This window comes from Ambystoma mexicanum, chromosome 2p (genome assembly GCF_040938575.1).
Source record: "Ambystoma mexicanum isolate Mex_15411 chromosome 2p, UKY_AmexF1_1, whole genome shotgun sequence".
NCBI lineage: Eukaryota > Metazoa > Chordata > Amphibia > Caudata > Ambystomatidae > Ambystoma > Ambystoma mexicanum.
The window spans coordinates 189,881,966-189,909,601 of NC_090923.1; the positions used below are offsets into that span (position 1 = coordinate 189,881,966).

Here is a 27,636-nt window from a genome sequence, read left to right on the forward strand (position 1 = left end):
AGGGCATGCTTCCTGGGCCACGCCCCTCTAAATTTAAAGGGGAAGAAGGTTTTTTCTTGTGAAAAGGGTTCCGTCTCCCGTCCCTTGGAAGGGACACCCATGCGGTATGGAGGAAAGGGGACTAAGGCTAGTCACTACGGTAACTTATATTTTTTCTGGTTCCAAAGAGAGATGTGACTTGCGCTCAATACTCAATCTGAAGCTTTTACATTTGTAACCGCAGAAGGACAAATTAAAGATGGTAACTCTAGCCCAGATCCTCCAAGCCCTCAATCTGAAAGACTGGTTGGTGTCGCATTTGAACCCTGCGCGCTCCCTAGTTAACAACTTACCAGCTACTGTACTGCTGCAGCTTCGTTCCTCATTTCCCTCCGGCAGCCGCCTCAAGCTCTGCGGCTTCTACCGGGCCAGCAACATCACCTGCAAGGGAAGAAAGCAAGAGCAAACATCAAAAGTGGAATGGACAGCAATACAACAAAAATAACTGAGGAAAGACATAGGCACACGGGAACTCTTACCTGGAGTATAGTGGCTTAGTCGCAGCAGGACTGGACTACCACGTGCAAGGGACCAGTGAAGGAACTCGGTCCAGATCATACAAGCGCCCCTGCCAGAAGCAGCAGGACGGCATGCTCGCCAAAACTAATCAACAGGTGAGCTTTCCAGGGACAGCGCATCCCACGGGTACCACGGTTTGGGAGAAGGGGCCTGGAAGGGGATCAGGCGCACAAGCTGGCATACTCACACCCCCTATTCTCCACGCAGGAGCAGCCCTGAGCAGCATTACCTATTACCACCAGTCACCACATAAGCGCAGAGGGCGAAGTCGGACCTGTGCGACCTCACCCCCGGGAGGGCCGCAACCGCTCCCCAACGCCTCTGCAGAGACCAGGTGAGCGTAACAATATATGTTGTTTTGATATTGTCGTAGCTATCCTGCGTCTCGGTAGTACCAACAGTAAGCTAACCAGTTTTCGTGTGTGCAGTGTTATCTAGTTAGTAAATCCCAAAAGTCAAATTTTAGGTGACATCTTTATGATCTCATTAACAATTTCATTCAGCACCTCAAAAATCTTAACCCAAAGTTCCTGAATCTCTGGTCACTGCCAAGCTAAGTGATAAAATCTGCATATTTCGCCATGCATTATTCACACATATGAGGGGTGCTAGGGTAGTATTTGTATTTTTTTCTATTTTCATTTTATATAGCTCCATATGTACAAAACCAGTACAAATAATGAAGTCAATATTTAAAACACTAAGTATTTCAGCAATAGCAAAAAATCCTTGTTTAACCAGATAAAAGAAGATGGGATCGTAGGGGGACCCACAAGGAAGAATAGGCAGTAATACAACAGAGAGAGAGAGGGAGAGCATTCCAATTTAAAGGTGCTAGAAGAGAAAAAGACCGAAAACGTGATTAAGCACAAGGAGGAGAAGGAACTACAAGACAGTAGTGAGAAGCAGACTGAAGGTAACGAGAGGGGAGATAAAAAAAAAAACAAGTGAAGAATAAGGAGGAGCAAGACCATGAAGAGCTTTAAAAATGAGACATAAAAAAAGAAACTTTAAACTGTAATGAAAAGAGAGCCATCCAAGTTGAGCCAACGAAGAAGAAATAGCATCACTAGGAGCCAATTGACAAAGGACACAAGTAGAAGCATGATTTCAGCAGAGCTAAACAAGATTTAGGAAGTCCAAAGAGTGCAGAAGAACAGTAAAGAATTTGTGAGAAGATTAAAGCAGACACCAGTAGTTTTGTGACTTTGAAAGTCATAAACAAATGCGCTTTCCAGATGTTATACAGATGAAATCAACAGGGGCTAGCAGATGGTGAAATATGATGGCTGATAGATCTGAATCAATAAAAAGGTCTAGACTATGAACTACTGATGAAGTGGGTAGTTAAGCCGGAGGAAATTAAATAAAAGAAGGCAAAGAAGCCAAAGAATTAGAACTAGAAGGAAAGAAAATAGTTTTTGCAGCGTTCAGTACTAAGAAATGGTCTGACATCCATGATTGGATAGCCAGTAAGCAGGCACTAGGTTTCTGATGAATATCACCAGTGAAATGTAGGAATGAAAGAAGAAGCTGTGTCATCAGCATAGAAGTGATGCAAGAACCTGAAAGAAGAAATAACCCCAGCTAGCGAAGAAGTGTAGAGAGAGAAAATGAAAGGGCCTAGGACTGAGCCTTGAGGAACACCAATATGTTTCAGAGGAGACCCCTGACCAAGAGAGTGAGAAAGTTCTCTGAGGTAGATATAACTCAAAACAAACTCTGGCAGAACCAGAAAAAACAAGAGGAAAGGGCAGACAACAAAACTGTGTAATCAACGGTGGTGAACGTGGCAAAAAGATCAAGAAGTATAAGAAGAGAGGACTGTTTAGCGTGACGTGCAGAATGTAAAGAGTCCAGGACAGACAGAAGAGCAGTCTCAGTATAATATCCTGGACGAAACCCAGATTGAAAACAAATAGAATTTTGAGAGGTGAAAGTAGAAACTTGAGTATAGACTACACACTCAATTAGAAGATACATCAGCAGAGGGTTTTTTCAAGATAGGAGTAATAGTAGCTTGCTTGAATGAAGAAGGAAAACTAGGAGAGAATAGGCAAGAATTAAATAGAGTTGTAAGAGACGAGTGAGGGTAGTTTTTAGAAATAAGTGCAGATGGTATAGGATCCAAAGGGGAGGATGTAGGGTGAGCACGAGCAAGAAGACAGAGTATCTTCATTAGTAATAGCAGTGAACCCAGAAAAGGATACCTTAGGAGATTCCAGAAGAGGCACAGAAGACAGAGAGCTATCCTGAGTGCGAGAGGACTCAATAGCTGATCGAAAGGAAGAAACGTTAGCAGTAAAGTACAGCGCAAGATCTGTGGCTGTGAGTCGAAATATTTGAAGGATCGGGAATAGAAGATGAGAACAGTCGAAAGAATTTGAAAGAGACATCTAGGGTGAGAAGACCGTGAGTGAAGTAAATCAGAAAAGTAAGATTGTTTGGCTGAAAGAAGACAATTATATAAAGTATAATAAGATGCGTAAGAAGTGTAATTTCCTGGTGTCTTCAGTTTTTAACTAACATCTACTAGGCGCGGAAGGACACAGCGCATTGCGTGAAGATGGGAAGACAACCAGGGTTGAGGTGGTTTACGTGATGGGTGAAATGAAGAAGAGGGATACAGTGAATCAAGAGATAGTGAGAGTGAAAAGGAAAGAACAGATGCAGCTTCATCTGCTGACACATTAGAATATAAAGCTTGAGATCCCACTTGAAGTACTTATGAATTAGTATTTATGAAGTTGCACCCATGCATAATACATTGGACATATATTTGTAATTAATCAATTTGAATCTGCCATTGAAGGAAACATATTGAGTTTGTGCACGTATATATTTCCATTCTGTCTCTGACATCGTCTGCTCAATAGCAGTTTCCGATACCTTCTTGATCTCTTCTGTGCCTCCCATTCTTCCACTGATCAATTTCACACATATAATGGACACCTGTTTACCATCCCCTTGTGCCATAACATGTCCTGTAACAATTCAGTAGTAGGGAGCATTTGGGGAAAGGAACTGAAGATGTTTCCAAATATATTCCGTAATCTAAAATGTAGGAATATATTTAGTTGTGTAGTCTCATCTACTATTTTAAACATGTCCAATGTCAGAAACTTACCATCGGGAAAATGATCGACAAGTGTCCCTATCTACAACCTAGAACTAGAATTCTCCTTGTTATCTTTCTTTGGCTGCTTTCCCTCATCCTTCTTCTGAGTAGCCCCATAATCCTTGATTAGCCCTGTTGGCAACCCACAAGTCAGCAGCCTTAGCTAATTTCTTTGGATCTATCTCAGGAGAGGAGGCATCATGAATTGACTCTAACATAACAGGATTAGAAGTATTTTCAAGAGATAACCTTTTCATTTCTAGTTCATGATTCAACTCCATTTCTCTGAGTTTAAGTTCTTGGTGCTTTTGTTCAGTTTGAGCATTTAAACGTTTGAATTCCAGTTCAAGCCTCATCTTTTCTAGAGCAATGAACTCAGGACTGAGTGTAGGACCTGGTGGGGTCACAGTGGACAAGGGCTGAGGTTGTTGAGCAGGTAAGGGAGCAGTGAGGCCTACATTATGAGACACATCTGCCTCTTCCAACTCATCAGTAACAGACATATTATCATCCTCAATACTCTCCACATTTGCTGAAGGGTTAAGTATTTCAAACCCATCCTCCAGACTTGGTTCTCTAGCAACCTTTCAATCAATTCAGACTTTTTGCCTTTAACAGTGAGATTCCTATTTCTACACAGATTTTTCAGATAATCCACAGTGTAACTACTGAGGGTCTCCTGACTGTAGCTTTCCATATCAAACATGATTAATATTGCTTTTTAGTGATGTTTAGCCTTGTGGTTAGTTGATCCAAGGTAATAGCAGCACTCTAACTTGATCCTCACCGCTGTACACCAGTGTTAGGCAGAATTATATTCAATACCCTGTGGGAACACCACACACAATTAAGACTACAAGTGATAGTACAAATTCACCTTTGGTACAAGCCGTAATACACAGTAAAGTGGTAGCGATGGCTGAGCAGCCAGACTTATCTCAAGAGCAAGTGAGCAGTATAAAATAGTTACACAACAAACAGCAATTACTATGATTGAATCAAACACTGACTCAAGGTTTCTGAGTTAAAGCATATACCTTTATGTACACATCAGTTCACTAAATTAAAGCAGTTGAAAAAAAAATCATGTTACCAATACACCACACCACTCCCAATAGATTCTGGACAAGTTTAAACTCAAAATGAAGTAAGAGCAAAATGGCACTCCAGCAATTTAAAAAGGGAGGGAAAAACAAAGTTAGACTAGAATTGAGCAGCACCAACGGGTAAGTAAGCAGGGCAATCTAGAAAGAGGAACTACAGTGATGGAATCAAATCAAAAAGGCTTAGGGCCAAAGTCAATAGGACAAAAGTCTTTTGCTTACGATCACACAGTTCAGGGTAGTTTGCGGTTAAGTCTTTGCCAAGAGTTCCAGACGAAGTTGGTCGGCAGAAAAGTTAGTTTAAAGAGAAGGACAAGCCCCTGGATTGGCGAATGGTTTCACGCACCTTCACCGCGGCTGAACGAAAAAAAGAACCGGATTTGCACAGTACATTTAAATGGAGAAGAAGTTGTAGCTGAGGCGGACGTTCCTGGTAGTTCCTGCAGGCTCACGGTTCCTGAAGTGACTTTCGGACTGACACAAAGTAGGAAGACTGGAGGGTCCTGCACTACCCAGGGAAGAAACCAGCAGCAGAGCAAAGCAATAAATAAAAGGTGCGCTCCTTAAAAACCAAGCAGGGTCTGACCTTCCTGGCTATCCGGCCCACTGTAGCTCTGTACAGCGAATTCGACCAGGAGAGGGAGTCCTGGCTTGCAGTTTGGGCAAACTGGTTGGTCCCACCAGCTCAGGGGAAGAAGATTCCTGGAGGATCTTCGCTGTCGTTGGAATCTGAAGTTTCGTACCTGCAGCAGTGCTTCACCGGGCGGTTTTGTTGTTGTAGGTGTCCTCTTCTGCCAGCTCCTCATCGGTTCTCTCGTTCCAGTGACAACTCTGCCTTTCAGTCCCAGAGACCTGCTTTTTTTATGCAGTTTTCCCCCATTCACACAGCCTGGCTGTCAATCGCACAGAAGGGTAGCTGTCCCGCTGGGACAGTCACCTCAGCCAATCATGCTAATGCGACATGGGTCTCCAAGGAGACCCTGTGCAAGGAGTCTCAAACCCCTCCCTCACAGCTTGTCCCCCTCAAACATTCAGGCACCTAAGGAGAGCTTCTGGGCAGAAAGCCCGCCAAAGGACGGCAAACAAAGGAATCAACCCCAGTTTGGTGCGCAGAGAAAAACACGAGAAAGGCTTTTACAAAACGAAATAGCGAATAAACCCAGCCAGAACCATATAAAAAGGTATATGGTCAAGCGGGTTTAAGTTCGAGGCTACCAAGATAGCCTAAAACAATACCAAGGTTATTTAAGATAATCGCGGTATGAAAAATAGGGTAGTTATCACTGCCACCAGCCAAGTCTTGATGAAAAGGGAGCGAAACAGTGCTCCAAGAGAAACAGACAAAAAGGGATAATTATTAACCCTTTCCAGTACTCCATGTAAGATGGTTTGTACTGGGTCTGTGGTTTTAAAGAGACTAATAAAGTCAATGGCAACTTTACATGTTCTGGGAGACCGTAATCAGTCCCAGAAAATGGAGTCTGAGTTGGGAAGTCTAAAAGACAACCCTGTGTCACTGCACTGAAGGTGCTGTGTAACACACAGTAAAAAGATGATGCCTATGGAGCAGGTGAGGCTCCACAGTCTATGAACACAAAAATGTTAAACACACACACCAAAACACATGTAAGAGTGGGGAAAAAAGGCTCACACTCTTACCAGGTGAAAAAAATGAATCCCAGAAATCCAGCAAAGCTGCCGAGGCACTCAGTAGGTAAGTGAAATTAGCCATTTTGGAGAATTCTCCTTAACACTCGCCCACCTCCCACCCCCCAGACTAAGGGACAGGAGGATCTAATCCCCAGCAGGACGGATCTCCTGTTGCAAGTCGGTTAAATGGCCTGATGATTACAACAGCAACCTTTTGTAAACCTTGCTAAGAATTTATTTACCAATGGTTTTCATTTGTAGACTATATGACCTGCAAACCTGTTGTGGTACATCTCTCTTTTTAAATGTATAGGGGATCTGTTCTAACAGTCCCTCAGAAGTTGGAACAACCTCTGGACCTACAATAGGCTTTTTCAAGGGGGTCCTTAGAAAGGAATTCCTTAGATCTAGAGGGGTCTCATGGTTCCTCACCACCTCTCTGACAAGAGCAGGTTGGGTTCAGGCATCTTGGTTGGAGGGACTGTGGTCAAGCAAGGTGCATGCTGCCACTTCCTCTGAGATCTGACCTTACCTATTGTAGAAGTTTCTCTCCTGACATTTATATTGGAGTCTCCAGTAGAAGATCCAACAGTTTTAAGGTTTTTAGCCTTAGACCTATTTTTCCTTCTCCAGCATGGGGTCTGGCATGGATTCACATGCTCATGAATATTCCCCGTCGTCAGGCTGGGAATCCTCGGTAAAGAAAAAACCAGTATCAGTTTCGTTTCTGATCTGTCTTTCGTAGTAGTAACCAATCACTGGTCTCTGCGTCATACTGACCACAGCCAATGACTGCCCTCTACCTAAGCACCGCCTCTGGCAGCCATCTTCAGATTTTTACCGCACGTTCATGTGTTGGGATCCTCGTGCTATTGCTCTCGAGCGTTAGTGCTATTTTTTTCACGTTTTTTCTCAAAAACTTCGTTTTTTCGGTCAAAAGAGCCTCAAGCTCCACCGACTCTCCATCCGATCAACGGGGACCCGTGTCGGATTCGTCTGCGCCCCTCAAGGGTGAAGATTCGTCGAGCTACGCTTTTGGAGGACTCCAGAAGTTTCTCAGGCCCGGACATGGCCCAGGAGAAGGGAAGCTCGACGCCCGGAAAGCTGTTCAGGATCTGCCCTGGATGCCAGCTCCAGAACGTCTTTAAGGAGGACGAACACTCCTTTTGTCTATACTGCTTACATGAGGACAAGACGCACGTGGAGAAGGACTGTGCGTTTTGCGGCAACATGTCGGAGCGGACCATGAAGGACCGCCATCAACGTCTCGCCAACTGGCTGGAAGGGAAGAGCCCGTCCGGCGAGAAGAAGAGGAAATCCGAGCGGTCTTCTAAGACCTTTGAGGACGCCCCGGCGACGGGGGTCCAACATAAGGCCGGGCACCGCGAGTCCGCTGGCACCGGGAGTGCCGAACGGTCGGGCTCTACGGGCGCCAGGCTGGGCGCACCCTCCCCGGCACCATCAACCATGAGCCAACGCTCTGGGTCGGGTTAGAGGAAGGCCGAGCACCCGGCGAGGCTCCTGGAGAGGCCCCGGTCGAGCTCGAAGGCGGAGGGGGAGCGAGGCACTGTCCCCCCCCCCCCTCAAGGATAAGGCGGTGAGCGCACCTAAGGTGGTGAAGGCCTTAATCCATCCGGCCAAGCCCTCTATCGAGTCTGTCGCGGCGGCCCTGGCTCAGCCTGTGGAGGCTACGCCAGTGGTGGCGACCTCGGGGCTCAGAGTCTCCCTGCCACCTCGGAGAAAGTCCTCTTTTGTGCCCATCGATAGGACCCCCGTGAAATCCCCCGTGGGGAAGAAAAAGGAGGGGCAGGGCGTCGTCGTAGATTCGGCCTCAACCTCGGAGGAGGAGCTGGTCGAAGTCTTAAGCCATGGCCTCGGCGTGGAAGAAGACCGGCCCGTCGGGATGGATCCCGACGCAGGGGACGACGACATCGTCGAGGGTACCGACGGGGCCCCTGATCGCCCGTCGGATTCCCCTCTGCCAGCGCCGCGAGACAGCTCGGCGGCCATTTTGTTGGCTATACAGTCCTTATGCTCAGAGAGAAGGACGAGACTACCGTTGCCGACGGAACCTCTCCTGTCGGGGGACCCAGAACCGGGACCTTCTGGGGTTCCCCCTACCAAGAAAAGGAGGATCCACCCTCCTCCTCCTTTTCAGCCGTCGCGCCCCTTCCAGCCCTCCTCCCCGTCCACCCGAGGGGATGATACGGGGACTGACACGGCAGCGACGGGTACGGACGACGAGGTATACGACGAGGATGTACCGTCGTCGCCTCCCACCAGGGCTTCTCCGCCCGACGAGATTGGATCGTTCCACTCCATGATCGCCAGGGCATCCGAGCTTTTCCAACTCTGCCCTGAGGAGAAGAAGAATGAAGGTTTCCTTTATCAGCGGTGCGAGGCCAAGAGGAAGACGGTCCTCGCGGTGCCTCTATTGGACGACATTTGGGATGAGCGCCTCACCCTCCTCAAGAACCCTTCCACGACGCCAGCTAGAAGAGACCGGTACGAGAAAAAGTACCGGGTCCCGGACACGGCCCCCCTGTGCCTCCGGGCGCAGCCTACCCCGGACTCCGTCGACTCCGCGGCGGCCAGGAAAAAAGCGGCGGGGGGGTGCGGCCTCCACTTCGACTTCCCCACCGGACGGCGAGGGAAAGAAATTGGACGCTATGGGACGCAGAGTCATCTCGTCTGCAGCGACGACGATTAAAGCTGCCAACGTGGCTATCGTGGCCCGATACGACAGGGAGCTCTGGTTCAAACTGGCTCCCCTGCTGGACTTCTTGCCGGACGACAAGAGGGCAGAGGCCCTGGAGATCCTGCAGGAAGGTGAGGTGGCTTCGGACCACGCCATTACCGTTGCGACGGACATCGCCGACACTGGGTTCCGCCAGTTGGGCAACGGCGTTTGCCTTAGGCGGCGTGGATGGCTCAAGGCTACGGACTTCCGTCAAGACATTCAGACCAGAGTCCTGGACATGCCCTTCGATGGGAACAACCTGTTTGGGAAGACAGTGGACGATTCCCTTCAGGCCATTAAAGCGGACACCGAGACGGCTCGGGCCCTTGGAGTTCTGCAACAACGACGGACGCCCTTTCGGAGCAGCGGAGGCAAGGGCGCCTCCAAAGGTTCCGGCGGCGGTTTCTCCTCCTACCGTCAAGCGGCCCGCTCGTCGTCTCAGGAGGCCTACAGAGGACAAGGCAAGTCTGGCGGACCCCGCCGTCGTCGCCAAGGACAAGGCGGCAAGGCCTCGTCGAAGCAGGATTGAACCGGCCGTGGGGTCGGGCCCCCACCGAAGCACCCCGGTGGGAGGCCGGCTGGCGAGCTTCGTCAGCGTGTGGGAGTCCATCTCCACCGACCGTTGGGTGCTGGACGCCTTGGCCCGGGGCCACGCGCTCGAGTTTCAAAGAAAGTGTCCGCGCGTCCCCCCCGTGGCCAGGAAAGAACTTCACGTCCCTCAACTTCTCCTGGAAGTAAAGGCGATGCTCAGGAAGGGCGCCATCGAACTCGTCCCAAAGAGGCTTCGGGGCTCCGGAGTTTACTCGAGATACTTCCTCGTGAGGAAGAAGACGGGGAGATGGCGCCCCATCCTGGACCTGCGACATCTGAACAAGTTCATCAAGGCGCAAAAGTTCCGGATGGTCACCCTCCAGCACGTCCTGGGTCAGCTGGAGGAAGGAGACTTCCTGTCGTCGTTGGATTTGGAGGATGCCTACTTCCATATTCCCATCCTGAAGGGGCACCGAAAATTCCTCAGGTTTGTGGTCCAAGGGCGTCATTACCAGTTCAAAGCCCTCCCCTTCGGACTACGGTCGGCACCCAGGGTGTTCACCAAGTGCCTCGCACCGGTGGCGGCGCAGCTGCGCCGCGAAGGGATCCACGTCTACCCCTACCTGGACGACTGGCTCATCCGAGCCAAGACAAGGGAGCTCGCCGTGGTTCACACGGCAAGGACCGTCCAACTTCTCACGGACCTGGGATTCTCCGTGAACTACGCCAAATCCCACCTGGTACCCGCGCAAGACGCTCTGTTTCTGGGAGCGAGGCTCAACACAGTGTCCCTTCTGGCCTCCCCGTCGGAGGAGAGGGCCAGGACCATCCTGGGCAAGGTGCAGCGGATGTTGGTGGCCGACGCGGCCAAGGTGAGGTCCATCAAGTCCCTCCTCTCAATGATGTCTTCCTGCATCTACCTCATTCCCATGTGCAGGCTCCGGATGCGCCCGTTGCAGGAGTTCCTGGACGCGCGCTGGATCCAAACGACGGGCAGCTTCCAGGAAAGGATCACACTCGACGAGAGTTTCCGACGAGCGATCCGGTGGTGGGGCACCCGCGCGCATCTGACGGCGGGCATGGACTTCCAGACCCCAGCCCACCAGGAGACAGTGACCACGGATGCCTCCCTGGAAGGGTGGGGAGCGCACACCGAAAATCTGCACGCAAGAGGCCTTTGGCTCCCGACGGAGAAATCCTTACATATCAACGTCCTGGAGCTCCGTGCAGTGTTTTGGGCCCTCAGGTCCTTCCTTCCGTCCCTCAAGGGCAAGGTGGTGAGGATCTTCACCGACAACACCACCACCATGTTTTACATCAGGAAACAGGGCGGAACCAGGTCCCCAGCACTGTCCAAGGAGGCGCAGGACCTGTGGCATTGGGCTGTCGCCCATGGGATGTTTCTGGTGCCGTTTCATCTGGCAGGGATAAAGAACACCATCGCCGACTCACTCAGCAGGGAGCTGCGCTCGTGCCACGAGTGGGAACTACGGCAGGATCTAGTGGATCGCCTCTTCCGACGGTGGGGCACACCCCAGATCGACCTGTTCGCGACGGCGACGAACTCCAAGTGCCGGAGGTTCGCCAGCAGGTTTCCCCAGGCGAGGAGCATGGGCGATGCTTTCTCGTTCCCCTGGGAGGGCCTGTTCCTCCTCGCGTTCCCTCCTTTGCCACTGCTAATCCGGCTCGTCAACCAGCTCAAAAGGTCACGGTGCAGGATGATCCTCGTCGCACCTGCGTGGCCGAGGCAGATATGGTTCCCGGACCTTCTGGACTTGTCAGCGTCCCCGCCAATCATGCTGCCGGCGGACGCGGATCTGCTCCCCAGGGAAGGAGGCGCCATCCTCCACCACGACCCGAAATTGCTGAACTTGCAGGCCTGGCTCCTGCAGCGCTAGAGTTTGGAGGATACGACATACCGGCCGACTGCAGAGAGGTTCTTGCAAAGGTCAGGGCGTCCTCGACTCTTAAATGCTACGGACACAAATGGAAGAGGTTCTCTGTCTGGTGCCACGCACAGAAGATTAACCCTCTACGGATTACGGCTCCCCAAGTACTGCCGTACCTGCTGACGCTGGCCAAAGCGGGACTGGCACATGCGTCCATCAAGATTCATCTTGCTGCGATCTCCCGATACACCAGAACCACGGGGCGGACGTCCTTGTGGTCTCATCGTCTGGTGAAAGAGTTCATGAAGGGACTGTTCAGATCGTTCCCGCCGGTGAAGGCTCCAGCCCCGGCGTGGGAGCTCAACGTGGTGCTGACCAAGCTCATGGGACCTCCGTTCGAGCCTCTGCACTCGGCCCCGTTGAAGTTTTTGTCGTGGAAAACAGCGTTTCTTGTGGCCGTCACCTCCGCACGACGAGTGGGAGAGATCCAGGCCCTTTCCTGCAAGGCCCCGTACTTGACTTTTCACGACACCAGGGTAGTGCTCAGGACGCACCCCTCCTTCATGCCCAAGGTACCGTCGGACTTCCACCTCAACGAACCCTTGGTGTTGCCTGTATTCTTCCCGTCGCCTTCGTCGTCGGCTGAGAGAACTTTGCACTCGCTGGATGTGGCTAGAGCGCTGAAGTTCTACGTGGACCGCACAAAGTGTTTTCGGAAGACGTCACAACTCTTTGTGAACTTTGGACCTGTCAATCAGGGGAAGGCTCTCTCGAAGGCTTCCATTTCCAGATGGCTCTCCGGCTGTATCATGTACTGTCATCGGTTGGCAAACCGACCGCTGCCTGGCCGTCCGAGAGCCCATTCCACCAGAGCGATCGCAGCTACCACGGCGTTCCTTTCTGGTGTGCCCCTGCTGGACATATGCAGGGCTGCTACGTGGAGGTCGACGCACACCTTCACGAAATTCTACTGCGTCGATCGGGATTCCAGGGAGGAGTCCAGGGTCGGCCAAGCAGTGCTGCGCAACCTGTTCGCCTGAGGTGAGCCTGGTGAGTAGGTAAGATGCTTAATGTTGAGTTTGATGTAATGCTTAATGTTGAGCCTTTGCCACCTCCCGTGGTTGTGCATGTGTGTACTGCTATGTATTCTTTATTCATGAGCATGTGAATCCATGCCAGACCCCATGCTGGAGAAGGAACGAGTTACTTACCTGTAACTGTTGTTCTCCAGCATGGGTCTGGCATGGATTCACATGCGAACCCTCCCGCCTACCCCTCTGCGGCTCTTCACTTGGTCATACTGCCACTTCACGTGCTTCCAAATCTGAAGATGGCTGCCAGAGGCGGTGCTTAGGTAGAGGGCAGTCATTGGCTGTGGTCAGTATGACGCAGAGACCAGTGATTGGTTACTACTACGAAAGACAGATCAGAAACGAAACTGATACTGTTTTTTTCTTTACCGAGGATTCCCAGCCTGACGACGGGGAATATTCATGAGCATGTGAATCCATGCCAGACCCATGCTGGAGAACAACAGTTACAGGTAAGCAACTTGTTCCTTGTTTTCCACCAGCTTTGAGAATTACCATTTCTCACAGGCCTAGAGAGGGGTCCAATGTGTCTATCCACCTCTTCCTCAGAAGCAGGGGGAGTCAAAGACTTGACCATTGGATGGGCAATGCTGGAGCTTGGTTGGGGCTCCCATTTCCCTTCTATACTAGCCTCTGATTTGCCTGGGTTAGAGGTCAACTTACTAACACCAGGGCTTGCAGTGTGGCTCTCTGTAGAGGTTCCCACAGGCTCAGAGTGGTCTCTTGAGGTTGCCTCTCTAGCCAATTTAGTTTCTTTCTGTTTTCTCTCACTGGGAGGCCTGGGGTACTCGATACTACTCCTAGAGCTTTTAGATCATTCCTCAACAAGACTCTCCCAGGCACCTCATTCTGGACACTGAAGGGATCCTCGCTGTCATATTATTACACTGAATGAGAGCTGGCAGAATTGGAACCAACTGGACAGGGCCTCCAGAAAATTTAGTGGGACCTTTGCGTGCCTTAGCAACATCCTCAGGCTTGAAAAAGCTTTCATCCACTACTGTTCTGCTGGCCCCAGTGTCTCTCTTGGCAGGAGTATCCTGGCCGTTGACAAGAACACTGTCCATATAATACCCTCTAGAGTTTTCTGGAATGGAGTTGTACACATCCATATTCTGTTTCTTACCCAGACCCATAGACTCTAAGGATACAGTTGCCTGAAGGCCCAAGGGTGCTTCAGCAAATAGTTCAAAGTGGGCACTAGCCATTTGTACTTCTTACTCTGGGGAGAAGGCTAAGGAGGCAGTGCTGATTCCGGCAGGTTTACCCTTGCACCTGGGATCTCCTTTAATATTTTTATGTTTTATTTATTTATTTTTTACATTTGTATACCGCACAAAACAGCCCATGGACACCGTGGCACTGTTACTTGCAGGGAACCTAGTTACAGGTAGGTACAATATAAATAAGGGAGGTGCAATATACATATTTTACATTTTACATAGTTTGCATTGGTAACACATTAATGCAGTCAGCTAGTTGCAGATAAATTTGCAGGTTTGTCAGGAGAAGTGACGCGAGGTCCTATAGGGACTGTGGTGTTGATCAGGCGAACAGAGTGGTTTTCATGGCTTGCAGGAGGCAAGGAGTGAGGCTTCAGCACAAAGCGTCATGGGAAGGGCATTCCGGTGTAGGGAGGCAAGGTAGCGGAAACTAGCGCATCCTGTCCTGGCTCTTTTTACCCTGGGTACAATGAGCATGTTTGCGAAGGGTGTTCTGGTTGGACTTGCAGATGTGGTGGGATGGATTCTTTGTGATCGGTAAGCTGGTGCAGAGAGATGGATGCATTTATGGATAAGAGTCATGGCTTTGAATATAACCCTCTCCTTTATTGGGAGCCATTGGGCTGATTTTCTGGCGGCCAAGATGTGTTCTCTTTTAGAGATACCTTGGGCTGCACGCAGAACATTGTTCTGGAATATTTAGTTTTTCTAGGTTTTTAGTGGAGGTCCCTAGGAAGAGTATGTTACAGTAGTCCGGCCTAGAGCCGGTGATAGCTCTGGCTATGTTGGTGTAGTTCTCTTTGGATAGAACCGTCCTGGCAGCGTTAACGAGTTTTGCATGGTAGGCTGCAGAAGAGGCAATTGCATTGACTTGTCTCGTCATGGATAGATTGGAATCCAGGTAGGCTCCAAGGGTTTTCACTGTGTCGGATACTGAGATTTTGATGGAATCAATGGTGAAGTGGCTGTACTGGGTGTCAAGATTTTTGAGCTTATCAGTGGATCCTACCAGCAGGAGTTATTTCTTGTCAGAGTTGAGGCAGAGTCCGTTGACAGCGATCCATGTTTGGATGGTGTTGAAGATGTTGTTAAGAGTCGTGGAGTTTGTGTGGTAGTGGCCTGTGAGAGTGAGGAGGATCTGAGTATCGTCCGCGTAGTTGGTGTAGGAGATACCCATGGAGTCAAGGATGAGAAAGAGAGGGCATGTAAAGATGTTGTAGACAGTTGTAGATCGTAGGGGAGAGGCAGAATGGGGCAATACCGATCTGTAATATCTAGCTTTGTCGCAGTTTTTCCCTACACATGACAGGTGCTTGCTACTATGTTTATACCTCCCACTTTCCCTTTAATCCCCTGCATTACCACTGATCTTAAAAGTGCTGGAGCTACTATGACACTCAATTTGTGCATGCATTTGGACAAATGTGCCCCTTGGCCGATATAACTCGCAAAGTCTGGCATTACTAGACCTCAATTTTTAGGCAGTGCAACCAACATTTTCCACCCCACCCTTGCCGTTTTGCAAGCCCATATCAACTCTGTCAATATAGTACACACACATTCTTAAAAAATCAGTTGGAGAGTACCAGAGGAACATTTCAAAAGAGATTTAAGAACCTATGTAAGACCACCATTTTGAGAAGTTCAATTCTTCCCATCAAGGGCGGAAGGAGTCCCTTCCACCCACTAATCTGGATCTTCAATCAGTCCACTTCTTTCACATAATTTTCTCTTTAACAATATGCCAGAGTCTCAGGATATGTCTATTCCAAATAACTCCTATTTTCCATTGACCAACTAAATCCCAGGCCGTCTTTAAAACCTACCATATTTTCCGTTGGGGGAACGATCACTGATTTAGTTAAACTATTTTGAAGATCTTTGTGGCTTCCGAAGTCCTCAAAGGCCTTCATTATAGGGGCATGAGTCTCTCGTGGATTCTTAACCAATAATACCATATCGTCTGCATACAGCAAAATGATAATAGTATACAATTGTAGACCACAATGTATGTGGTGCTCTCAAGCAGCTTTATGGCGATGGCAAAGAATAATGGAGAGAGAGGGCCCCTTGCCTTGTCCCTTTTTCCGAATGGAAAGCTTTTGGATAACTGACCATTTACCTTTATTTTGTTAATTGAAGGAGCATAAGGTATGAGGAATGCTGCTCCTACAACCCCCCCCCCCGCCGACCCCTCATCCTCCTAAGCACAATAAAAATAAATAAATGGCCCTTCAAAGGAGTCAAAGACGTTTTCAGCATCAAGCAGTATCGAGATATCCTGTGTTTCTGGTAATCATAATCGGTGTTCTCCGTGAGCTGTCGATCTGCCCGACATAAGACCAGACTGTTCTACAATTGCACAGTTTTTCGTACATGGTAACGATCTATTTGCAAGTATTCTGGTAGAAATTGTTACTGTCAACGTTGATCAAAGAGATCAATCTATAGGGGTTACATTGTGTTGGGTACCAATTGGCTTTTAGTGAAAAGGTTATATCTGCTTCCTTCATATCACTGGGTAGATTTTTTGACATGCCTAAATAGATTGTAACGCTCGACTATCTAAAAAAGATTTGTAAACCTCGGCTGGGAGTCCAACAGGTCCTTGTGATTCCCACCCCCCTGCAAAGCCTTTAATCACATTTTAATTTCCTCCATCAAATAGTCCATTGGGGGTAGAGAACGCCATTTTCTCCTTGTCCTCTGGATCATCGGGAACTTGGCAATACCCCTTCGTCAGATCAGGCGTGGAGCGGAAAATTGCTTCTCCCAATCGATAAATTAGTCCATCTATCCTAGGCATAGGATAACTGTCAAACTGGGAGACAGCGTTTGCATTCCTGAAGTCAATGCCGAACCTCTGCGACTGATCTGGCTTGGCAACAAGTACTAACAGAGGTGACCAAGAGTTCTGAGAAGGTTCTATAATATCAGATTTCAGCATATTCGCCACCTCCTCTACGATTATTGCCTTTCGGGACTCTGGTATCCGGTAAGGTTTTAAATGGACCACTTTCCCTCGGGGTGTACTGATATAACAAAACAGTCCCTTAAGTCTCCCTAGCTCAACCCTGAAAACATCAGGGAATTGCTCTAACAAATCGTCTCTTTGGTTCAGGGGCAGAAGGCATTAGACTGTTGTCAGACTCTTCAGCTAAGAAGCTGGTCAACACTACCTTAGTATTCTCAACTGGGTCTTCTCTCCACGCCTTGAGGAGATGTATGTGGTATATGTGTGTTTTAATTTTTCAGTCGGATTGGGGCACCCGACAGCCACACGGCCCTGCTGCTCTATAACCTCAGAAGGTCCATACATTTAGACAACACCTTATTCTCAGATAACGGAAGGAGAACAAGGACCTTCTGTCCAATGGAGAAGGACTTGAGTATGGCTTTCCTATAATGGCAATTTTTCTGATTTTCCAGGGCCTTGACAATGTGGGTTTCGACGTTTGTTCCTACTGTGTCCATGTGCTCTTTTAATCATTGGGCGGTTTGAGAGTGGGGTAAGGTGGCTTTTTCCCGCACTACCCAAGTTTCCCTTAACATCTCAAGCACATGTAGTGGCTCTCCACCATACAAAAGCTCAAAGGGGGAGAACCTTGTTGAGGACTGTGGGGCTTTTCGGATGGCAAAAAGGGCCCACGATGTCAACACATCCCAATCTTTGCCGTCAGCCTCAACTAATTTGTTCAGGATGTGTTTTAAGGTCTTATTGAAATGTTCCACCAAACCATTAGTTTGTGGGTGGTAAATGGTGGTTCTGAGAGTTTTCATATGCACAATCTCCCTTCAGTTGAGACATTAGCCAGCTCATGAGGGTAGTTCCCTGATCCGTTAATGTTTCCTTCAGGAACCCAACTTGTGAAATAAAACAGAATCAAGTGTTTAAGAATATGTTGGGCTGTATTATTACAGAGTGGAAATGCTTCAGGGTAACTATTTGCATAGTCCACTATCACCAATATGTAGCAGTTCCCCAGTTTTGATGGTTTAATGGGCCCAACTATGTCCATACCTATACGTGAAAAGTGTACCTCATTGATTGGTAATGGTTGTAAGGGGACTGGAGGGGGTATGTGAAAACTGGTCTTCTGGCACAGGCCACAAGTGAGCACAAAAGTTCTTACATCGGCGTAAATCCCTGGCCAGTAGAGCTGAGTCAATATTGTGCTTGGATTTTAGCTGTTCCTATTCCTAGTTGACCCCCCTGTCAGATGAGAATGGACGATCCATTATTTGTGACCGGGTGTACCATGAGGACCAACATCTCCTCTATATAGTAAACCAGCTTTCAAGAAAATATACTGTCCTTCTTTTTCTCTGCCCTCCTCTTCGGATACCACCTGAAGGAAAGGCTCTGCGATTAAAGGATCATTCCTCTGAGTGAATGCCAAATCATGAATGACCTTGGTTTCTTCCTCATGAGTATGTGGTAATATTTTAGGAGGTTGTGAGGTTTTTACGTCTGCCTCACCAAAGCCTTTGCTTTCCCTTTCAGTTTTGGTCAGAATGTTTAATTTCTTGGTGTTTCGGGAAATAAGACTTTTTCCAGGATACCTTGAGCAATCCTTTCCCCTGCCTTTTCCTGATATGCTTCCTTCCCACTGTTTTGAACTAATGTTTATGGCACCCCTAAAAACTGGATCTATGATGCACGTTAGAACGTCAAGGCCATAGTGCCAAGCAAGACCAGATTTAGGGGCAAGTCTAATGTAGGTTCCTGGAGAGGGAATTGGGTCTGAATCAGTTGGTATTATTGTTCGGTCCCCGGGTTGTTTCAGTTCCCCCCTACTGCTACATAAAACAAAGCTGATGGGGTGCTCTGTAGCTATTAATGGAGTGGAAGCTCTGTTGCTACATTTTTAAAATGTGAGGGTCCCCCAGTTTGTGTCATCTGAGCCTGATCCCATTCCTGACGCCATATGTGAGGCGTCAGGAATGATACTCGGACGCAAGTTGGACATGATTTTGGCTAAAGACTTTTATTAAAACACAAAGGGGGTTGGGCAAAAGGCATAGCTTTCCCTGCACTCGCAGAATTTCCCTACCTAAACTCAAAACTAAGAATCTGTCATTGACAGGATGTCCAAAACAAAACTGTCCTGTGTCTAAGTACTATTCTGACCCTCACATTGTAAACAAAGGAATTATAAAGTGTAAAGGATAATGTCTTTGGCCTTCAGTGTTTGGTAAATGTTCAAAAGATGTATAATTTACACACAAAGAACTTGCTCCAGGATAGCTTTCCTGGCTCCAGAAGATTGTTCCCTTCCCATGGAAGTTCTTGACGTTCCTTTAAGTCAACAGCAAACATTATCTTTAAGATAGTTGTCTTTCTTTTTTGTGTGGGCGGACTACCTGGTGTACTCTACTAAGATTTTGGTTCTCCAGTCTCTTAGACCCAAACAGCCTACTGGCTATTCCTTGTATTTTGTTTACTTTAAATTTTCCTGGAATGTTCCCCCTAGTAGGACTTCGCAACTGCCTGTTATACTCTCCTGCCAGGATTGCTGGATTTACACTCATGCAATTGCCTGTAGTACTCTCCTACCAGGGCTTTCTTTGATCTTACACTTGAAATGACCTGGTATAATCTCCTGCCACTGCTTCTCTTGAATGCACACACGTATAGTTGCCTGGTATATTCTCTTACCAGAGCTTTTTTAGCGTGAGCTTCTGCTCACTCTCCCACCTTTGGGGTCTGTATTGTTGCATTCTTGGGTAAAATACGTGGTTTCTTATATTTTAGCTTTTCAGTCTCTCTTTCATATACTCGTAACATACATGGACAAACTTGAAAGTCTCTCCCTTTCAGAAACTGTGCTTTCCATCTTTCTCTCTCCAGTTTTACAAACCGTTCCTTTTTCCTCGTTGCTTCAAAAGTTAAATTTATTTCAGTTTGGCTTAGTTGCCGACACAACCTGGTGTTCCCTGGATCCCGGCAAAATGCTGTTCTGCGACTCTGGTGAATGCCAACGGGCTCTGCTTGCTTCTGGCGTTTCCGCCGTGCTTTACTTGCTTCCAGCAGCCTTCTCCCCTCAGGATTCCGAGCTGTTTGCCTCCACTGACTACTTCTCGCATGTTGAGTAGCAGCCTCTCAGTGATTCTAGCTTTGGTGGTTTAAAGTTCCCGGGTACAGGCGTGTGCTAGCTGCAAATAGTGTGCTGCATGTTCTTGTGGAGTCCCGTGTTGTGCAATACTCCACTCCTCTTCTTCATCCCAGTGTTGTGGGGATTGTGGAAATAGTACCTTCCTAACAATAGTGTGTTAGTGTTTTCAATAGATGTTAAAGGCGAACTAGATTTGGAGGAAGCGTTTGTTGGTCTGGGAAAAGTGTCTTTCACAATTTTACAAGCCAGATGGAGTCTAGAAGTTGGCCTTTGGAATTTAATGACCGATTCATACTGCCCTCCATAGACGGAAGAGGGGGGAGGTATTACAATAGGCCATTGGGGCATGGGGAGTTGGAGATGTATTTTCAGAAAGCAAAGGGAGATACCTTGTCTCATCAGATGATACCGCCACCTCCTCCCGGAGGTTCTCTCCCCTCATGTGATCCTCCCTCATATAAACGCCCCCACGGTCAGGAGCAGGTAGTGTCTGCCGTCCCCTGGCCACATGGGAGGAGGTTACCCCCGGGAAAGGAGTGATGATGCCATGGGATTCATCACAATACCCATACTACAAGTTGTAATACACGGAAGTGATGTGTACACATTATTAGAAGATTTCAGACAGGCAGATCTTGGTCCCTGAGGATGGTACTTGAGTCTGAAATGCGTTGGACCTAATTCTATGCCTGTGTCACGGACATAAATGCTTTGCTTTTAAAATTTGAAGACATTTTCATTATTACACATTGATTGACTGTAGGAAAATAGAAAAATAATTATTTGGAACAGAATCGGAAAGAAAATATATTTATCATTTTCTTCACATGTATTTACATGTAGGGTCCTTCCAATTTTGCTGGCTACACAGTCAGGATACAGTTCATGATGCATGATATATGGCCACCCACTCTGCTCTGATACTCTGCTGGATGCTCTTCATTTGTCCTCCCATCTCCTTTTCTTTCACCATTCCTTCATGCCTTTTGTGTCTCGCAGCAGTGGCTGTCCTGTCCTACACTGAGTGAATTGATTTGTGTTTTGAATATGTGTTTTTCGCCACTAACATGAGATGTTTGTTGTCACAGCTGCAGAGATAGTTAAAGAGATTGAACAAAATGAGAAGATCCGTGCACAGCTGCAGACGAAGCGTGGCGAAAACGTAAGTCCCAGCCACAGTTGATTACTTAATATCAATGGTGAACTGTATTTGTTTTGAGTGCACAATGCTAGCATTGTATTCATCACAGCAGTTTAAGAAAAGCCAATTGGACGGATGCTACCCTACTTTCATGTTTTATAAAATCATTACATGGAGGGGGCTATTTCTGCAGTAAATTCAGGCCCGGCATTCACATCCTGGCTTTGCCACTTTATTAAATTGTGTAATTCATGGCAAATCACCATACATTTATTTTCCTCACATTATACATCTGTAAAGTATACCTATGTAAAGAAACAATGGTACAGCGTACCATCTTGTATTCTCTATACCTCATTAAACCACAAAATAATGTCCTGATTTCTCTAACGAAGTCTCAGCTGGACGCGATACATCACAATGTTCTGTGTATATCCACAAGTTGGAGTCATTTCGGAACTCAGTCCAGAAGACATAGAAAACCCTACAAATGCCTAAAACAGGTCAGTGACCCATTGCTTGTTGTCTCCAATGGACACCTTTATTCTTTATATGGCATTTACCATGTTGAACGATATAAAATAATGCAATCAGACTTCTAGCTCACTTTGTATAACAAGTAATACTTTTATATGTCGGGTATCATTCCATAATTTACTGGATAAGCGATTCCAGTGACAAGAGGTGTATTGGACTCTTTTGCCAGTACAACCAAGCCTGATGTGCATTTGATCTTTCCCGGTCTATATTTGGTGGCATGCCGGCAGCAATGACAGTAGTAATGGTTCTAAATCATTGAAACCCTTCCAGTCATCACTCATACATTTTTCGAAGTTACCCTGAATGGGAACGGTGTGACAAGTAATGGGTCCCAAGCTTGTTGTGCCTAGAAAACCAAGGTAAACAGTGATGATGTCCAATGTGTTTGAAACATGCCTAAAGCTGCATTGCAATTGGTCAATCATGCAATTGTGGGAATTGGAAAAGGTCTACCACAGGAGATATTGGAGATGGAATTGAGACTAAGACTGAATCTAGACATCAGATTTATGTTCAACTTCCTTTTGCGCTGTCTCATGGTGACCCCTCGCATGTAAAATGGTGTGCATGGGCACTGATCAAATACACAGCATAGTGGAGTGCAATGCAGACTCTTTCCCCACAGTCCAGTTGGAGGTGAGGTGTTGAGAGATCCCTTTGGACATTTGCTTTAGCACCGAGTGTGTGGGCCTTGTGTTTCTGCCTTGTGCAGGCAGTCCGGCAAGCGAGGCTGGATGGAGAGCTGCAGGCTGGCCTACACGGCGGCTCAGGGTCAAGAATCACTGTCTCTGTGCTGGTTGGCAGATCTGGAACGCTGGTAGAGGCGTCTCAGACGGCTTTAGAGACTGCAGTGTGACAACAGTCAGTGGTGCAGTCGGTCACAGTTTGAGGGATGGACTGCCTCGAAAATGTCCTTAAAAGATGGTTGCTGGTTGATGCTTGTGTGGCGCTCCTCCTACCTACTTCGCAGGGATCGTGGCGTCCTTTCAAGGTGGACAGGCCAAAGCTGAGGAGAGAGTTTGCAGGCAACAGCCTTGTCCTTTGGTCAGAGACTCTCTGGCACTTACCACCTAGGAAGTTTGCTGGCAGAACCTAGGAAGGTATGCTGTGTGCTGGCTGGGTTATCGGTCCTGGAGCTACTGGATGGGTCCTCTGAGCCTTGTATCTCCCTCTTTTCCCTGGGAGATGTTTAGGGGAGGGATCTTGCTTCCCTCTTGGAAATCCTGGCCTTCCTTCACTGGCGGAAGCTGTAATGTACTGTACCTTCAGCCAGGATCTAAATGAGTTCTTCTTCCTCCTTTCGAAGTCGTCGGATGATCTGCTATGTAAAGCCAAAGGGGGCCCAGTGATTGGTGCAGGCTAAGCCTACCTAAAGGCATCAATCCGGGGTCCCCACCAACAATCTTCTGTTATGCGTGAGGTCAGGACCAAAGTACTTTGCAACAAGAAAGGTAAGAGGTGACAAAATGTATTCCTAATTCCCACCCATCTTCCTGTCTGTTTTAGATCAAAGTGTCTCTCTGGTTAACTAAGTCCTCTATGGCTCTTGATCAAATCGCAGGTCTCCCTTGAAGTCTGTGGTGAGAACAAACTTCTGTCTCCCTCAAATCAGATACTCCGTCCCTCTGAATGGGGTCAGCTCTGCAGGGATTGCCTACGGTAAATAGTGGACCCAGACATGCCATTTACCTTCCTTCATACAGAGTGGTGGGAGCGAGCTTCAAGGTGACACATTGCATATCAAAGAGGTGTTAGTTTTCCTGTCCATTGTATAAGTTCTGTGACCAGGCCTATTTGAAGGCCTGCTTCAATTAACTCTCATCAGCATGCGCTACCACCATACAGAACTTAGACAATAGCACAGGGCGGATCGATGGAGCCTTTGATATTTAATTCAGCAGGCCATGGGAGTGGAAGGTGTTCTCCTCTGGATGTTTTTGTGCACCCCTCGCTGTCACTTGTCAAATAAATGTGACAGGGAGAACTGCATCTGTAGGCTGTGTCCCCCATAGTACAATGAAATATGTGTTTGTTGTGTGGCAAGCATTAGAAAATGTGTGGAGATTAGCCCCACACATTTTCGGAGGTTGATCTCCCATCATTCAATTTAATTTTTATAGAAATTAATAAAGCCCAATCGAGTGCACACTCATTGTGCGGATGGTCTAATTCCTCACGTCGTCACATCACACTATCGCTTAACAAACACGTCAGCCAAGGGTAGAAGATGGTTGACACCATCCACACTTTCCACACAGCCGTTTGCTCCCTGCTTATAGGAAAAAGACAACACACTGGTAAAAGAGCAACCAATGACTCATTTTCAATTAGAAAACTAAAATAATTATTTATGATGTGATTTGTTATTGGGGAATTGTCTTGGTAACTAATCTGTCGTACTGAGTATATAAACTATAGGACACAGTGAACATAACAAAAGAACAAGTTACTTACCAACTGTAATGTTTTTTTGACTGGATGTTCCTCCCACGTATTCCTACCCCGCAGTACAGTATATATTTTCTTACAATTTCCTTTCACGATGGGCCTATCAGTCACAGCATACGCCTGGATGTTCCACGAGTATTTCCTCAAAAACAGAACTGAAGCCAACGGGCGCGGGGCGAGCTATTTATACCATCGGTGACGTGGACATGGTACGGATCCAGTTCAAGTAGCTGTCTCCCATCTTGAACTCTGTCGTAGGAGCTGCAAAGCATCCTGAAATCGATGCAATGCTGTCGAGCATCAAGATCATCTCAAGCACCAGGTACATGTGGTTCTGTCCCCCTGGTCCTTCTCCGAAGGCCCCTAGTGACATTTACGTCCCCTTGCTCCCTTGGTGCTGAAACTAAGTGCATCCCTTTTCTTCATGAAACTGTCTGTCCCCTGTGTTCCTTTACAGTGTGAGTTGTATTTTGTAGTGTGCTAGAACTGTCTGTGATAATAATAATAAAGTAGATATATGTATACATCCTTGACTGGACAGTCCCTTTTATCATTGGGTAATTGTATTTTTGCCTTGTTGCATAAAACCAACGATCCACGACATTGCAGAGATAAACCTGCCGTTCCGTCTACGCTACCAAAATTGGACAAGGAGATGTGGGGCTGATTGATGGTTTAGAAACCGATATTCATCCCTGGACCACTGGTGCCCCGGAAGTTGATTTGTCACAGATGTGGCACAGCGCTGCGTCACGTCATTGGGGCTGTGTTGTGGCTGTGCGCAGAGCTGGCCCTGGAAGACGCTGGTCTCTGCTGTTTTCAATCTGGGGTGACGCAGCCCAATTCTGCTCCCTTGCCGGAGTGTGCCTAGTTGTCTCTTGAGGCCACTGAAATGGAGCACTGTGGAGCTGCTGACAGGGCAGGTATTTAAAGGGGAAGAACGGAGGAGGAGTGCTATTTCCCTCAGCTGCAGGACAGCCACAGAGGGTGGTGTTTCCCTCACCCTACAAATATTGGGACGTGTACATGCGCCCCACTCATCGCCCCGATTTACTCAATCGTTGGGTTTCCTTATGGACCTCCCCAAACCGGTTTCGCCTATCACTTCTTTATATGTTAATCTTTTCTAGTTGAGTGCAGGTTAAGGGCTGGTTTGGCTTTACTTGCACACTATTAAATCACAAGCCATCTGCACTCGAACCTAAACACTAATCCTACACTCAGCTAGTCACCTTTTGGTGAGTGTATTGCCCTACATAGTCTTAATCTGTTTCTCACGGTACTTTTACTCCAGAACACACTCTACCATTAACATATAGAACTTTTGACGTTCTACTTTATAATATTGTTCCAAGCCATCTTTGTCTGGATACTCCTACTGTATCCTTAAACAACCAGACCGGAGGGCTATGCCGATGATATCATGATGATAGCTTCCATTGAGAAAAAATATTGCCAACTAAAAGTTACTTAAAAACAAGTGCTAAGGCTATTAAAACTTTATTCATTAGTGAAGCTGACTGATTAGTTCTATTGATAATGTGACTTTTATTGGTTGATAATATAAGGAACTCATGGTGGCAACAGTAAAGACAGACACAAGCGATCACAGTTCAAGGCTGTTTATTAAACTGTATGCAGGAAGGAGAAAGCCTAATCTAAACCTAAATCTAAGATGGGAGCATGCGTCGACCATCAAATGAAAATAAAGCAGTCCTTGTGGCGTTGTAAGGGAGAGTCTCCTCGCACCACTAAGCTCCTAGGGAGAGACCCCCAGAAGAGGGACAGGGTGTTCTTCTCAGTAAGGACAGTCTGCATGTGTGTGTTTTGTCAAACAAGAGAGAGGGTTGTTTATTCTCCTCTGATCAAATACTTTCAAATACTGCTCTTTGTGTTATCATATATTTCCTTAATGGTAGGAATGTAACATAGACCAATTTGGTCTTAACTCTAGCCCTAAGTGTTTTTGTATTCAACTACAAAGCAAAAGTTCCTTCAACAAAATGAGTTTGTTTCCTGGTTTTATTTAGGGCGAGGATTCTCCATGCCTCTGTCCCCCTCTTCTGGGCGCTGACCCCTGTTCCTAGTGGTCTTGGGTGATTGGTTTTTACCCCACGGATCTCCCTCTTCCGGGTTTGGATCCAAAAACAGTTCTTATCGATATCGAGGCCTCTGGGACTGTGGTTTCCTGTTCCCTTGGCCCTGATACGTTTACCAAGAAAAACAGCAAACAAGCACAAAGTTCTGTTCTATGTATTTCTTGGCTGATGGATTCACGCCTGGATCCCCCTCTACTGAGCGTTGACCCTTCACAAATTGTATTCCACAAATCAAATAACAGTTCCTTCGCTTAATGGACTTTGGGTGATGGCTTCACCCCTGGATCTCCCTCGGTCGGGCTCGGACCCCTCTCGACTGTTAGACTCCTCCACCGGGTTCACTGTGGCTTTTCCTTCCGTCACAACTCTTAAACAGTCCTAGTGGACATCCCTCTGCCGGGTTCACTCTTGTCAACACACTGTTTCTTGGGACTTTAGACTTTGCCCCCTTCTCGTCAGCATCCCTCTTCCGGGTTCATACTTGTCAATTTCACCTTCACATTCACTTTAATGTTTATGGGATTCACTTCCCTTGCTTTCTCATGTAATGGGATTCAATTCCCTTGCTTTCTTTTGTAGTGGGATTCACTATCCTTGCTCTATTTATAGTTCGTAGATCAAAGGCTTTCGACTGTACTGGGATTTTGCTTGACCTCCTGTATGACCACTTTCACATATCTTAACGGCTCTCCTATGGCCTTCTGGCATCTATAGTTTTACTCAGATGGGGATCAACCAGAGTTTCTCAGAGCAGGACCCACATGATGCCAGTGCCCTTCTGCAGCTGGTTTTCCCTTTACAATTTGACAGTTCTTTTAAACTTCTTTCACTTTACCACTTTGCGACTTTCATTCACCACAGCCTGGTTCTTATCGGCCCTCCCCGCGACTCACCGGATGTGATGAACCCCTTGGTTTTCCTCTTTACTGGAGTCAAGGCGTTACTGCAGATGCAGGAGTCTCCCTCGGTCCGGCTCATCGGCGTCGATACACTGTGTACCGTGGACTTCTGCTGCAGCACTCTTAGGCTATTGTCCTCTGTCTTATGTTTCTTTCAGCGGAGGGTTCGCAGGGTTTGGTAAAAAAGGGCAAAGTCGTGTCTCTCCTCGTCAGCCTCTTGATGTTTGACGCCTTTCTCCTCCTCTTGAACTGCCGGGTCTGGATATCTGTCTCATTGTGCGGTCTGCCTTGCTCGTACTGTGCTCTCTTGCTCTTCCTTTTATCCCTGTGGGGATTGGAAAAGGGCTGTCAGTTGTGTGTGACTTTGAGTAATCGCCTAGCTTTGCCTGATACTTGTGTCGGGACATGTCAGGTAAATAGCGCTAGGAGTCTGTTGTCTTTCATGGGGTGTCGAAGAAGGGGGGGGGGGGAGGTTGTCAGAGTGTCCTAT

At 47.5% G+C, this 27,636-nt stretch overlaps 1 protein-coding gene across 3 annotated transcripts in view; it reads left to right on the forward strand.

Moving 5' to 3' along the window:
- Positions 1–27,636, forward strand: part of RAD18 (RAD18 E3 ubiquitin protein ligase) — a 1,168,890-nt gene that overhangs the window by 653,226 nt on the left and 488,028 nt on the right. For all 3 annotated transcript variants that reach the window (XM_069643474.1, XM_069643473.1, XM_069643475.1), the window contains one exon: positions 21,108–21,181. In XM_069643474.1, the coding sequence (XP_069499575.1) occupies positions 21,108–21,181 (74 nt within the window). The remainder of the gene's footprint in view (positions 1–21,107; positions 21,182–27,636) is intronic.